Source organism: Scyliorhinus canicula, chromosome 9 (genome assembly GCF_902713615.1).
Source record: "Scyliorhinus canicula chromosome 9, sScyCan1.1, whole genome shotgun sequence".
NCBI classification, from domain to species: Eukaryota; Metazoa; Chordata; class Chondrichthyes; order Carcharhiniformes; family Scyliorhinidae; genus Scyliorhinus; species Scyliorhinus canicula.
Genome location: NC_052154.1, coordinates 31,840,399 through 31,853,242, shown reverse-complemented (window position 1 = coordinate 31,853,242; position 12,844 = coordinate 31,840,399). Strand labels below are relative to the sequence as shown.

General features: G+C 44.0%; 1 protein-coding gene across 4 annotated transcripts in view; it reads right to left on the bottom strand.

Moving 5' to 3' along the window:
- Positions 1–12,844, bottom strand: part of piezo1 (piezo-type mechanosensitive ion channel component 1) — a 359,497-nt gene that overhangs the window by 175,766 nt on the left and 170,887 nt on the right. For 3 of the 4 annotated variants that reach the window (XM_038806434.1, XM_038806438.1, XM_038806437.1), the window contains exons 6-7: positions 3,987–4,167; positions 2,344–2,557 (exon numbers count right to left, since the gene is read on the bottom strand). In XM_038806434.1, the coding sequence (XP_038662362.1) occupies positions 2,344–2,557; positions 3,987–4,167 (395 nt within the window). The remainder of the gene's footprint in view (positions 1–2,343; positions 2,558–3,986; positions 4,168–12,844) is intronic. The other variant, XM_038806436.1, reaches the window with a different exon arrangement.

Here is a 12,844-nt window from a genome sequence, read left to right as displayed (position 1 = left end):
CCTGTGCACCACCTTTAACTGAATCAAGCTCATCCTTGCCGAGAAGGAGGTGGGTTTACCCCGTCGCACTGCCTCACACAATTGCCCCAAACTATTTCCCTCCCCAGCTCCTCCTCCCATTTACTCTTGATCCTCACCACCTGAACCCCGACCTGTCCCCCAAACATCTGTATATATCCCCAATCCTACCCTCCCTCAAATCATCAGGGAGCAGCTGGATTAGCACAATGGGCTAAACAGCTGACTTGTAACGCAGAACAAGCCCAGCAGAACGGGATCAATTCCCGTACCGGCCTCCCCGAACAGGCACTGGAATGTGGCAACTAGGGGCTTTTCACAGTATCTTCATTGAAGTCTACTTGTGACAACAAGCAATTATTATTATTATTAGCAGTTGCTCCAACAGGGTGTACTCCGGGGCAGCTGGGGGAATGTCTGCCACTCGTTTTGTGTAAAGTCCCGCGCCTGCATATACTTAAATTCACTGCCCTCGGCGGTTCAAACCTCTCCCGCAGCTCATCCAGTTCCACAAACTTCCCCTCCGAGAAAATAGCCCTGTCCCACCCCAGCCCTGCCTCCCTCCACTTCGACTTTGGGCATCTGAGGGGATGTTTCACCACTACGTTCAATTGACAGATGCCATGGAGACAGGTAGTTAAAAATCACCCACAATGGCTATTGATATTGAATTTTATTCCCTGGAATACAATTAGATGACAATGAAGACCAAACCTCCATGTTGCATAAAGAGATTGGATGTGTCCGTGGCACATTCTTATTCTGGGTTCATTTGAGAGTTGTGTGGCTGTGGAATTCACTTACAAGATTTGGGGCCGAAGCAGAAATTATGAGAGCAATTGAAACGAGGGATATGTGAACAAGGCAAATTAATATGAATAGGACTGTTCTTTCACATGGAGGACAGGGTCTGGTTTAGCCATAAAGCCATAAAACTTTCACCCCGTCCACTTCCACAGCTACAGCTCACAAACAATATCAAAAACCTATTTACTTTAATGGCTTCAAGATCAACCAGCCAGCAGCTTCACCAAGCTTAATTCAGCTAAGCCTCCAATGACCTAGTCCTAAACCCAACTCACCCTACGCCCTCTCCAGTCTTATCTTATTCACAAGTCACTTCTCATTCCCTTTGCCCCATTCGTCTGCTGACCACCTAACTTCCCTTCTTGATTTTCATGTTAGCAGAGATTGTAAATGGCTCCCTCTCCTCAGGCATCATATCCCTCCCTTCCATAGCTTTTATCATCACTCGCCTCCTCAAAGAACCCACCCCTAATTCCTTTGTCTAAGCAAATTCCCACCCATTCATCAACTTCTAGTTGAACTTAAAGTTCTTTAAACTCCCGGATCCATGCCTCCCCATTCTGGAATTCTCAGTCTGAATCTGTCCATTCGGCTTTCTAAATCAAAGTTCTCTGACATTTTTGGTGAACAGGACATCTCTTTGACATTCTCCGAAGCCTCAGTGGGACAATCCTGGCTTTGCTCCTCTCTTTCTATCAATGGCTTGCCTTCCTGGTCCTCCATTGTAATCTTGGTTACTCCTCCTCTTCCTCATCCCTTGGTGACATCAGTCATAGACATGAGATCAGCTTCCACATATACAGCTGCTGGCACTCAGCTCCACCTTGCCATGAACCGCCCACTTGACTCCTCCACAGCCTTTGATGCTGCCACACACTTTCCAAACACCAGAAAAACCAATGCTAACAAACCACATACCCTTTCCACCAACTCCATCCTCCTCTCGAGCAGTTATGTCAAATTGAACTGAACTGTTCACAATCTCAACATAAATTAAAGCCCCACCGTGGAATGTTGCCAGTGTTAGACAAAGCCTAAATACATTTGAAAATGGAAAATGAAAATCGCTTATTGTCACAAGTAGGCTTCAAATGAAGTTATTGTGAAAAGCCCCTAGTCGCCACATTCCGGCACCTGTTCGGGGAGGCTGGTACGGGAATTGAACCATGCTGCTGGCCTACCTTGGTCTGCTTTCAAAGCCAGCTATTTAGCCCGGTGCTAAACCAGCCCCTTTATTCTTTTTAAACGACAAAATAAATTCCTGTTGCGAAATACTTCCTCCGTAGGTTTGTTGCATTTTCCTAGCACAAGAAACCCTGCTAATAGGAACATCCCAGAGCTTTACTGAGTGCAAGGCATTAAAAACAAGATCACTGTATAAAAACAGAAGAGTGTTCAGGAGTCATCGGTTTTTTTTAAAGGACCCACCCATGTAAATAGTCTTATAAAGATATTTTTTGCCCACATGATGCACGTTGTGAACTTATACATATATTCCTCAATAAATACATTCCCTACCTGGACCAAAGCCCATTGGGGGGAAATATCTCCTGGATAAATGCTGTCTGGTAGATATATAGGCAGATTACATGGCCTGCAGTGTAAAATGCCACCATAACACAGATTGTATTAAATCCAACATGGCTCATTGGGAAGTGGCAGGCCCACCATGTGCTAATTCCAATGAACAGCAGATAATACACTCCCGAGAAAGCAGATGGAACCGTAATTCCTGCAAAAGGAAAACAATACTGAGTCAGTATTACATGTAATACATTAAGCAATATAATAAAGCAGCAACACATGAGTACAAATCTTCCTAAGTTTCATTGCTTTGTTCCTATTGAGTAGCTAATAACCACAACACAACTTTCCTTTTGCTGATGAAGCAAGCATGTACATTTTAGAACATCTTAGCAGTTTAAAACACCTACACTTGAAGATCAGTGGAGTTTTCAGGACAGATGCACAAGTATTAATTTGCTTCTGTAGTGATGCGTTCAACATTTGAACCAATGGACCAAAATTGCTAAAATTCGTCATGCAAATTAGAAAGTAGACTGAAATGCTGTAACTAATTCTCTGCAAATATATCTCACTGCACACTTTCAAAATGGACATTTGTTCATGAGATGTGGTTGTTGCCGATATTTACTGCTGATCCCTAACTACCTTCAGGAAGATAATTATGTGCAACCTTCCTGAACCGCTGCTGCCAGTGTGCTGCAAGTACGCCACAGTGCTTTTAAGGTAGGGGCATTCTAGGATTTTGACCCAGCGACAGTGAATGAACGTGACCTAGAGGGAAACTTGTGACATGGTATTCTCAAGCCCTCATTCTTCTAGATAGTAGCGACCGTATGTTTGGAAGGTGCTGTTGAAGGAGCCCTGATGTATTGCTGCAGTGCATCTTGTAAATGGCAAATGGGTTGCTTTGTCCTGGATGGTGTAAGCTTCTTGTGTGCTGTTGGACTGCACTGATCCAGACAATGCTGTACATTACATCACATTCTTAACTTGTGCCACGTGTTGGTGCTGTTTGCCGCCACTATATGTTGTATTATGGGTTTTTTAAATGTCTCAATGAGGGGATCTTGAAACTTGTATATTTAAACATGAGCCATTTATTGTTAGTCTTTAATTATTCACAGATCCCAGATATTGTCTTGCATGGTGCTGTCTCCGTGTAGGCAAGCTTCTTACTTAGAATGTTGCTAGAGGCTGTTCTCTCCCAGAGTCTCTTACCATGTGGCTCTATACATCATGCCATGGAAGGTGCTATTTGCCAGTCCCACATTAAGCCTTGCTCTGCCAAGCATATTTACGTTAAAATGGCATGCATAAAAATCACAACACCCTGTACTCTGTACCTTGCACCTGTGAAAATGCTTTATGGAGTTGGAGAGTGAGTTATTCACTGCAGAATATTCAGCTTCTGACCTGATCCTGCAGCCACAGCATTTATATGGCTGATCTAGTTATGTTTATGGATAATGGTGACACCCCTCAGATACCAATGGTGGGAGAATTCAATGCTGGTAATCCTGTGAAATGTCAAGAGGTGCTCCTCATTCTTGCTCTTGTTGGTAATGGTCATTGGCTCACCTTGTGTGGTGCGAATACTATTGTCATGACAAATACAGTAATTCTTAAAAACCTACCAGCTAAAGCCAAAAACAGAATGGCTACAGCTTTCCCTGTAGCTTCAAGAAGTCTCTGTGCTGTCACTCGTAGCCGAGCCAGTACAGCGAGACGGGCTTGTCTCTGCCTTTCTTCTTCAACTGTATCTTCTTCATCCTCTGTTGCATCCTCCACTTCCATAGCTTCCTCATCTTCATCCTGCTAACATGCAACATATAGGTTCAAATGGGAATTGGGCAAAAGAATCCATATGTAAATTCTGACAAGCCAACAGCAAACGCAGCAAAGTCTGTCCTGTATTGCAAGACAAAAGCCACAAAAATAATTAGCTACATCATCATTAACTTTAATGCCATTGAGAAGCTGGTCTAACAATAATACAAATATTTACTAGAGGGTTTCTCAATGGATGCCTGCAACAAAATAGATCATATTTTTTGAAGAAGTCAGGAGACGTTCACCATATAATACGCAACAAATTATTTTGGGATTAAAATGGAGCTATGTAACTTTAATGCCAGAAAATATAATAGCTGTTAGAATTTACAGTTTTAAACCAGTTTATAGCTCTTGTCCAATATTTTTCTTATTAACTCCTTTCGCTTCCTTCATAGATACAATTGTGGAATAAGAATGATACAAACTTTTAATTGTTTTCAAAAGGCTTTCAAACAATAGTCTTCGGCCAGAATACCCAATTGGTAGAATGCCCCATGTGTATAGGGTGACAATTTCTTTAGGAACCCAATCTTGTTCTCAATTATAAAAAGCACATTTCTGGGAGTTGTAGGCACCAATGCATACTGACAGTGATAGCCACCTGTGCACTTGAACTTTGCACTGATGACACTGGCTCTGAAATGCCTAACCTATTTTAAACATCGACAATCCAGCTGGTCAGAAAAAATATAACCATCTTGTTGTAAATGTTATATTTTCACCTTTCCTACATTATATACTTTATCATTGATTTCTTAGGATACTAAAAGTTCAAGATGGCACACACACAGTTAATCTGTTTATCATGTTTTTATAGAGACACATTTTATATCTTCGATTTGCTCATACCATTCCAGCAGGATTAATGTTGCAAAAGACTTTGGGCGGAATTCTAAGTTCCAGAGGCTAAGTGCTGGCGCCATTGAAGAATCCGTGGATGGTTCACAACAAGAAAATCGGCACGAACCTGTCACGGGTTCCGGTACCGGTGAGCAGCTAGCACCGGCGGCGTGTGAACCACCCCTGGATCATGTGGAAAAAGGCCGGAACCCGGGCTGCGCATGTGCAGGACTGATGGCCTGTTCTGGTCGTGCTGGAAATGATGGCGCCGGCCGTGCTCAAACCCTAACCCACCCACCCCAACCCCACAGCCCAGCTCCTGTCCACTGCCCACCACTCCCTCCAGCCCTAGCCGAAGCCCCCGACCAGCGGCACGGATACTGGACAAGTGTGGCGGCACTGGACACCATCCGCAGCTGGTACGCTGGATTCCCGACTGCTGAACCACATGGACCCACGCCGTCGGGAACTCGGCCCATCGCCGGTAGATCATCGCGAGTGGTCTGGCCGATGACGTGCCAACGGCCTTGCAACTGCACGCAGCCCGATGACGCCGGTTTGGAGGGGGCGGAGCATCGCAAACCGGCATCAAAACGGCGCCTGCCCCGATTCCGACTCCGAAATCCATTCCCCACCTGATCGCCGATCCGGAGTTCGGCATCGGGCTATGGAGAATCCTGTCCTTTGTCTAGAGAAACACTGAAATTCAGAAGGGTCATTCAGAATCTTCCTTCAAACTTTAGTGATGCGACTGATGATATCATTGGGGGTGGCAGGGTGGCACAGTGGTTAATCCTGCTGTCTTAAAGCACCAGGGATCCGGGTTCGATTCCAACCTTGGGTGACTGTGGAGTTTACAGGTTCTCCCCATGTCTGCATGGGTTTCCTGCGGTTTCCTTCGACAGTCCAAAAATGTGTAGGTTAGATGGGGTTAAGGGGATAGGGTGGGGGAATGGGCCTAGATAGAGTGCTCTTTCACAGGGTCGGTGCAGACTCAATTACCTCCTTCTGCACAGTAGAGATTCTATGGACTGTCTTTCCTGAATGTGCTATTTATGTGAATAATCACCTTATAATTGTGAACTGTAGGCTGTTGTGGATTTTTCTCAGTCACCAGTATTGTAAGATACACTCAGCTAGATCACAACATGATTTTTTCAAACAATCTCCTCAGCTTTCTAGCATTTAATTTTTTTCTATTAATCTATCATACGATCTGTTAATTTGTAATTGGCCACAAATGTCTTGGTCATGAATCAAAAATTCTCTCTCTTGTTTGTTATCTTATTTATACCAATTCCAGCTTCCCTACTTCGCTGTCAATGGGAAAACCTTTGTGGGTAGATTAAATCTAGCGGCTCCTGATAAATTACTGGTTCAAAGTCGGCCAACTGCATGGCTGCACTTTTAATGAGCAATTATAAATATATTTGATACCCATAAAACAGCAATGCAATCAAATATCAAAGCTGATGCAGCAGCTATGGGAATGCAACTTGGTTGAACTGGGACTGCGTATACCATGAGTAAGGCAGTAGAAATAAATGTTTTAAGTTGTTTGTTGAATGCATTCTGTAGATTTTTACTGCTGCTAGCACCAAAATTGGAAAAAAAATAAAAATAACTTGCCTGATTTGATTTTTTTAAAGAGTTGTTACATATATCTGGTATCATATTACAAATCAATGCCCACTCCCTCAAGAAATCCAATACTTCATCTGATTAAATCATTGGTTGAAGTTATATAAACTGCTACACTGGGACTGTGGCAGGTGGTGAGGGAACTGACAACAGGGAAAAGCATGCTAGCCTTCATCCTCACCACCAAGTACACAAAAATTGCACGGGGGGGGGGGGGGGGGTGGGGGGGGGGGGGGTGTGGCTAGGAAATACCATGGCACGAGTAGGTATACCTTAGATAGTCCCGAGATAAGTTCAGTGAGACATTAAACATTTTAGTCAATGTTTAAAGGAAGACTATCTGTATCTCCAAGCTACCCTATGCAGAGTGAAAATTGCAGGCCATTTTTCAATCAGGATTTTTCACCATTTTTTCCTTGCAGCTGTAGAAGTCTTGATGGAGTGGAATTCAGATGTTGTGTTAATTTTACATCTCATTAAGGAAGGAGAGTAAAATTGAGGGGTGAAGAGGGGAGAGAAAGAAAACGAAAAATGGGAGAGAAAAATGTAATTAAATTTTAAGCAACTGAGAAGATGAAAAGAGCCAAGGTTTAGAAAATGTGACACTCAGTGACAGCAAAGATTGGGCACTGAATTTCAATTTAAAGAATCAACTTCAATTCTACCCTATACTACTGGTGGAATTTAATGGAAACATTTCTAAGTTCATTTGTGATGTGTTTTGCATGGAGTTTCCCGGCCGACTCTGCTGGCAAGTTCCCCACCACTATCAAAGGACACTTAAGTCACTTTTTTGGGGCCTGGGGAGGTTTAGCCAATACTTAGAATGAGCTAAACTCAGGCCGCCATTTTGAAAGGGTGCGCAAATCTCTAAGTGAGCTTCTGGGCCCCCTCCCCCCCCCCCCCCTCCCCACACCTATGGGTAATGTCACCCCCCACATACATGAGCACTACCCCCTTCCCCCAATCCACAAGTGAGGACACCCCGCTATGGGGTCCCTGGGCCTCCCCTCTTCAGGCCGTCCCATGCCCCCTTTCAGGCCTCTCCTCCAGGACCCCAACCCATCAACCATTCAACCTCCCAGAGGCCTATACATTCCTGCCCTGCACCCTCCTTATCCTTCAAACCCCCCACCCCCGCCCTCCTTGCATGGGCATCGATCTCCTCAGGCCATGAACCTTGGCAGCGCCACTCTGGTACCTGGGCACCCTTGCACTGCCAGAAGTGTTCCTGCTGGCTTGGCAGTGCTACCCGGGCAGCTGGGCAATGCCAGGATGGCAGAACCAAAGTGCCAGCTGGGCAATGCCAAGGTGCCTACATTCCAGGGGGAGGGCCAAGGAGCCACACTGCCCTGGCCCTGACCACCCAGGGGTTTCCGATGGCCTGGGAGATCGGCGGGTGCATTTCCACCTGTTCCACCTTTATGTGGAGCAGGTTTTTAAAAAAATATTTTTATTCTCCTCCTTTTTCACATTTGCTCCCAAATTTACACCCAACAATAAATAATAATCAGTAACGAATGCAATGTCAATCCCCATATCAATAACTATCTCATCCTCCCACCAAATCCCCAAACATTGGCCCGCATGTTAACATAAACAAATGACAAAAAGGAATCAGAAATCACCCATAGTCACCATTATCACATCGAGTCTCCCTCTCCCCAACCCTCCCAGCCCCCAATCCCCCTAATGTACGATGTGATCCAATTCTTGAAAGTGCATAATGAATAACGCCCAAGAGTTGTAGAATCCCTCCATCCTTCCCCCTCAGTTCAAATTTGACCTTCTCAAGACTCAAAAATTCTAGCAGGTCCCCCCACCATGCCAGCGCACAGGGTGGAGAGGTTGATCTCCACCATAACTGGGTCCGCTTTCGGGCGATCAACGAGGCAAAGGCTACAACATCTGCCTCCGCACCAGTTTCCAACACCAGCTGGTCCGACAGCCCGAGTATGGCCTCCCGAGGGCCCGGGTCCAGTTTGTGTGGACCAGTATTAACCGTGCCGGGCCAGGTAGGCTGGAAACATCCTGAGAGGCGGGTTGATCCTGGGTAAGCTCGCCTAAGTAGGTTTAAACCGGCATTTGATTCCGACACCTCGCAGGACTTGGGTATATATCTCGCGAAGTGTAAAGATTGCTGGGAAACCCGCGGGTGTCCTCTCCCATGATCTACCCGTCGGGTTGCGCTCTCACTTGAGCATAACGTGGCTGTTGGATCGCGCCCTACATCTCAAAATCTGGTTGCCATATATAGACTGGTTCTCTTTCTTCTCAGCTGAGCCATTTTAGAAAGTTCCATCACTATAGATTACCTCAACTTTGCGGATGGAAATAGAATTTGTTTTGAAAGAACAACGGCCTTAACCCCTGTACCATATGAACATCTGAAGTAGCAAGTATCATTTAAGGCACCCCCCCCCCCAATATTAATACTTAATATTGAATAACTGAATAATAGTGTGATTAACTAAAGCTGCAGGCGTTTGTGTGTGTGTGCGCAAGGTTAGAGAGAGAGAGAGAGAGAGAGAGAGAAAAACTGATATCCCAGCTGTCTGAAGGTCGAGAAAGTAAAGTTAGGAGAAAAACAACTCCCTATATGGAATGGAGATTTACTTGTATCGTTTGAATGAATAAAGACTGAAGGTTGAGGCGCTCGGTGCACTTTCCTCTCTCTCCTGTAGAGAGAGGAGGGTGTCCTCTGCAGAGCTAAGAAATAAACTAAACTTCCTCTTATTCATGACTGATTGTTTCTGAGCTTTCCTTTCCCCACCACATTAGTTTTTAAACGTAAGCACACTAATGCAATATTTACACCGAGTTAAATACTGCAACAATCTGCCCTACACAACCCAAATCAATTCCCCAAAGGGCTCCCAAGGCACCCACCCCCAAGGCTCTTTCCCATTGGTTATGGGAGCATTCAGGTCAGTGGAGTTAAGGCCCTATCCGAGATCAAGGTCAGCCGTGATCATATTGAAAGATGGAGCAGGCTTGAAGGGCCAAATTACCTACTACATAATAGAAGTTTGAATGTGAAGTAATTTAAAATATTTATACCACGCAATATTAACAGCACAGAATCAAACTGTTCAGCCCAAATGGGCCATGATATAACCACAGGTCTGTCCTCAGCCTGCTGCAATTCTTCACTGAAGCCCAACGCAAACGGGAAGAACAACACCTTATTATCCGATTGAGTTCAACTACTTTAGGCTGTAAACGTCCCCCTCCGTCTTGACTCCCCTTTTGGTTTTCTGTTGTTCACTTCCCCTGGCTTGTCCCAACACATCCCACCCCTCTCCCACATGGCCACTGTCCCTTGTTGTTCAGTTATGCTCCCGCTGAGAGCTTTTTTTCCGATTAACACATTCTGCTATCCTACCTTTGCCACTTGCCTCATGTCCATGACATGTTTGTCAGTCTCTCCTTAGCTTTGACCTGTCACTGACTTTCCATTCTGCTGCAACCCCTTTCCAAGTATATAATTCATCATATTTATACCCCCCCCCCCCCCCCCTTTCAGTTCTGTGGAAGGGTCATATGGACTCAAGACGTTAACTTTGTTTTTCTCTCCACAGATGCTGCCAGAGTTTATGCAGCATTTTCTGTTTTTATTTCAGATTTCCAGCATCTACAGTATTTTGCTTTTAATTGGACCAGGACCGTCCCCATTACAGGATCATCCTCCCACTTCTCTTCATCCCAATCCCATCTATATATTCTTCTAATCTTTTCCCCTTCATTAATTTATCTATCTTCATCTTAACTGCATCTCTGCAATTTGGCTCAACTACTTGTAATCACGAATTCCATATTTTACCTAATCTCTGGGTTTGGGATTTTTCTAGATTTTCCTTTGGATTTATTGGTGGCAATTTTATCGTTATGCTGCTTCTGGATTTGCCTACATGTGAGCATCTTTAATTTCTAAACTCTCACCTTAACCATTTTTCAAATATTGGGATGAAATCACCATTCTGTGTGTTTTATTAATCCCGACATAGTCAAAGCCCGATTAGATCATAATTTATGCTAATCCAGAAAAAGACTTTGTCGTGATATTGCATCATAGCAAAGCCATTAATTATCATCAGTAATTTTCCTTTTAAATCAATTTAAAAGTCTCAAGGGTTCCTTTACATTTTAATGTGCCAAAAATATGTGCTAAAGTGCTTAATGAACGATTTTTAAATTTTTTTTAAAAAATCAGGATTGACCCTCTTAGATTTGCAACCATTAATTTCCTCAATCAAAAAGGAGGTGTTATGTGCAGAAATTGAAACATTTTTAATGAATTAGAATTTTTAGGAAGAGTATAATATTTTCGTTGCCTTGTCCTGTGAAAAGAAGTGAGTGCTAATAGTCCAGACTGCAGTGTCCTCCTTCACAGTGTTTCCTGAGCAGACAACATAAAAATAGAAGAACAAAAAAGTCCATTGCTTAATCACCGATATTCAATACTTTTTGTCATATTACACTTTATAATAGTTTGCTCCCTCAGAGGTTTGAACGTTAAGCAGCTGCCATAAGGATGATTTTCACAAATTTGAAATTGATGGGGTAGATTTTGATCTTCACTGCCCGCGTGATAATTTGATGGGCTGAATACCTGCCCATTTTAGAATAGGGTGGCATGGAGGCATAGTGGTTAGCACTGCTGCTTCACACTGCCAGGGACCCGGATTCAATTCCGTACTCCGGTGACTTTCTGCGTGGAGTTTGCAGTTCCTCCCCGTGTCTGCGTGGGTTTCCTCCGGGTGCTCCAGTTTCCTCCCGCAGTCCAAAGATGTGCAGGTTAGGTAGATTGGCCATACTAAATTGCACCTTAAGTATCTAAAAGGTGGGGTTACTGGGTTACGGGGATAGGATGGAGGCATGGGTTTAAGTAGGTTGCTCTTTCCAAGGGCCGGTGCAGACTCGATGGGCTGAATGGCCTCCTTCTGCACTGTAAATTCTATGATTCTATACCTTATCAAATCCTTTCAGAATCTTAAAACATCTACTAATCTTCTCTTTCTAGGGAACAGTGACCCAGCCTGTTCAAGCTTTCCTCATGCGTATAACAGCTCAGATCTGGCCAGATTCTAGGAAATCTTTTTCCACCTTTCCTATCCCTCTGTACCCCTTTTTCTAATATGGAGAACAGAACTGTCCACAGTACTCCAAGTGAGTTCTGAACGAGATTCTAAACAAGTTCATCATAACTTCAAATCTACCCAAAGTGAACCCTGGTTATTTGTTTGCTTTTTAATGGCATATTATTAACCTGTTGTGCTTCTTTCAGTGATTTATCTGTATTCAGAAACCCCTGTTCCTCTACCCCATTTAGATACTTATTTTCAGAAGAGTATATGATTTCCTTATTTTTTTGACCAAAATGTACCACCTCACACTGATCTTTATTCAAGTTCATTCTAAGAGTCTATTAAGATTTCATATTCACAAAAAAATGTTTAGAATGATTGGTCGTTAGACTTTGGCCAACTGAAATACACCAGCTGTGCAGATATTGTTGATTCTTGTGGAAAAGACGCACCTCCAACCAAAGGGGGAATTGGTGAGAGTCCCAAATGGGGCTCCACGTCGGGCGCTGGGCCGATCGCGAGTCACTCGACTCACTCTGCCCAGCGCGATCTGGATCTCGCCCTTGCTGGGCGTGATCGAGATCTGCATATTTAAATTAGCCTAAATGCAGCCGCCGAGGAACATCCCACTAAACGCACTCATAAGCAGACTTTAACATTTGTCCACTGAATTGCACCCACTGTCAAAGCTTTCTGTCTTGCACTCATCAGGACAGATTTGCAAGAACTCCAAATCTCAACAGGAACAGCAACGTATCCTGCATGAGACGAGGGTGCTGATTGGTCGGCAAGTGGACTTTAACTGGTAGAGACATTGCTTGGCGATGCACAGGGGCCAAACTTTTGTTTAAATCCAAACCAGGCAGGTTTACTCCAATTGGTCATGGCACTGGTATGGGGAAGGAACCAGGAAATGGCTGTCCCCCAACCATTCTCCAAGAGACATGTTGCTCGTTGTGTTTGTACTTAATTTGCTCTGTTTAATCACCTTGCTCTAGAGTCGCCAGGTATCTTTATGATACCACCACGAGGTTCAAGTTCAAGTGCTGATCAATAACTCAATACACCAGTTAGTAAGTTTCAAATCAAAA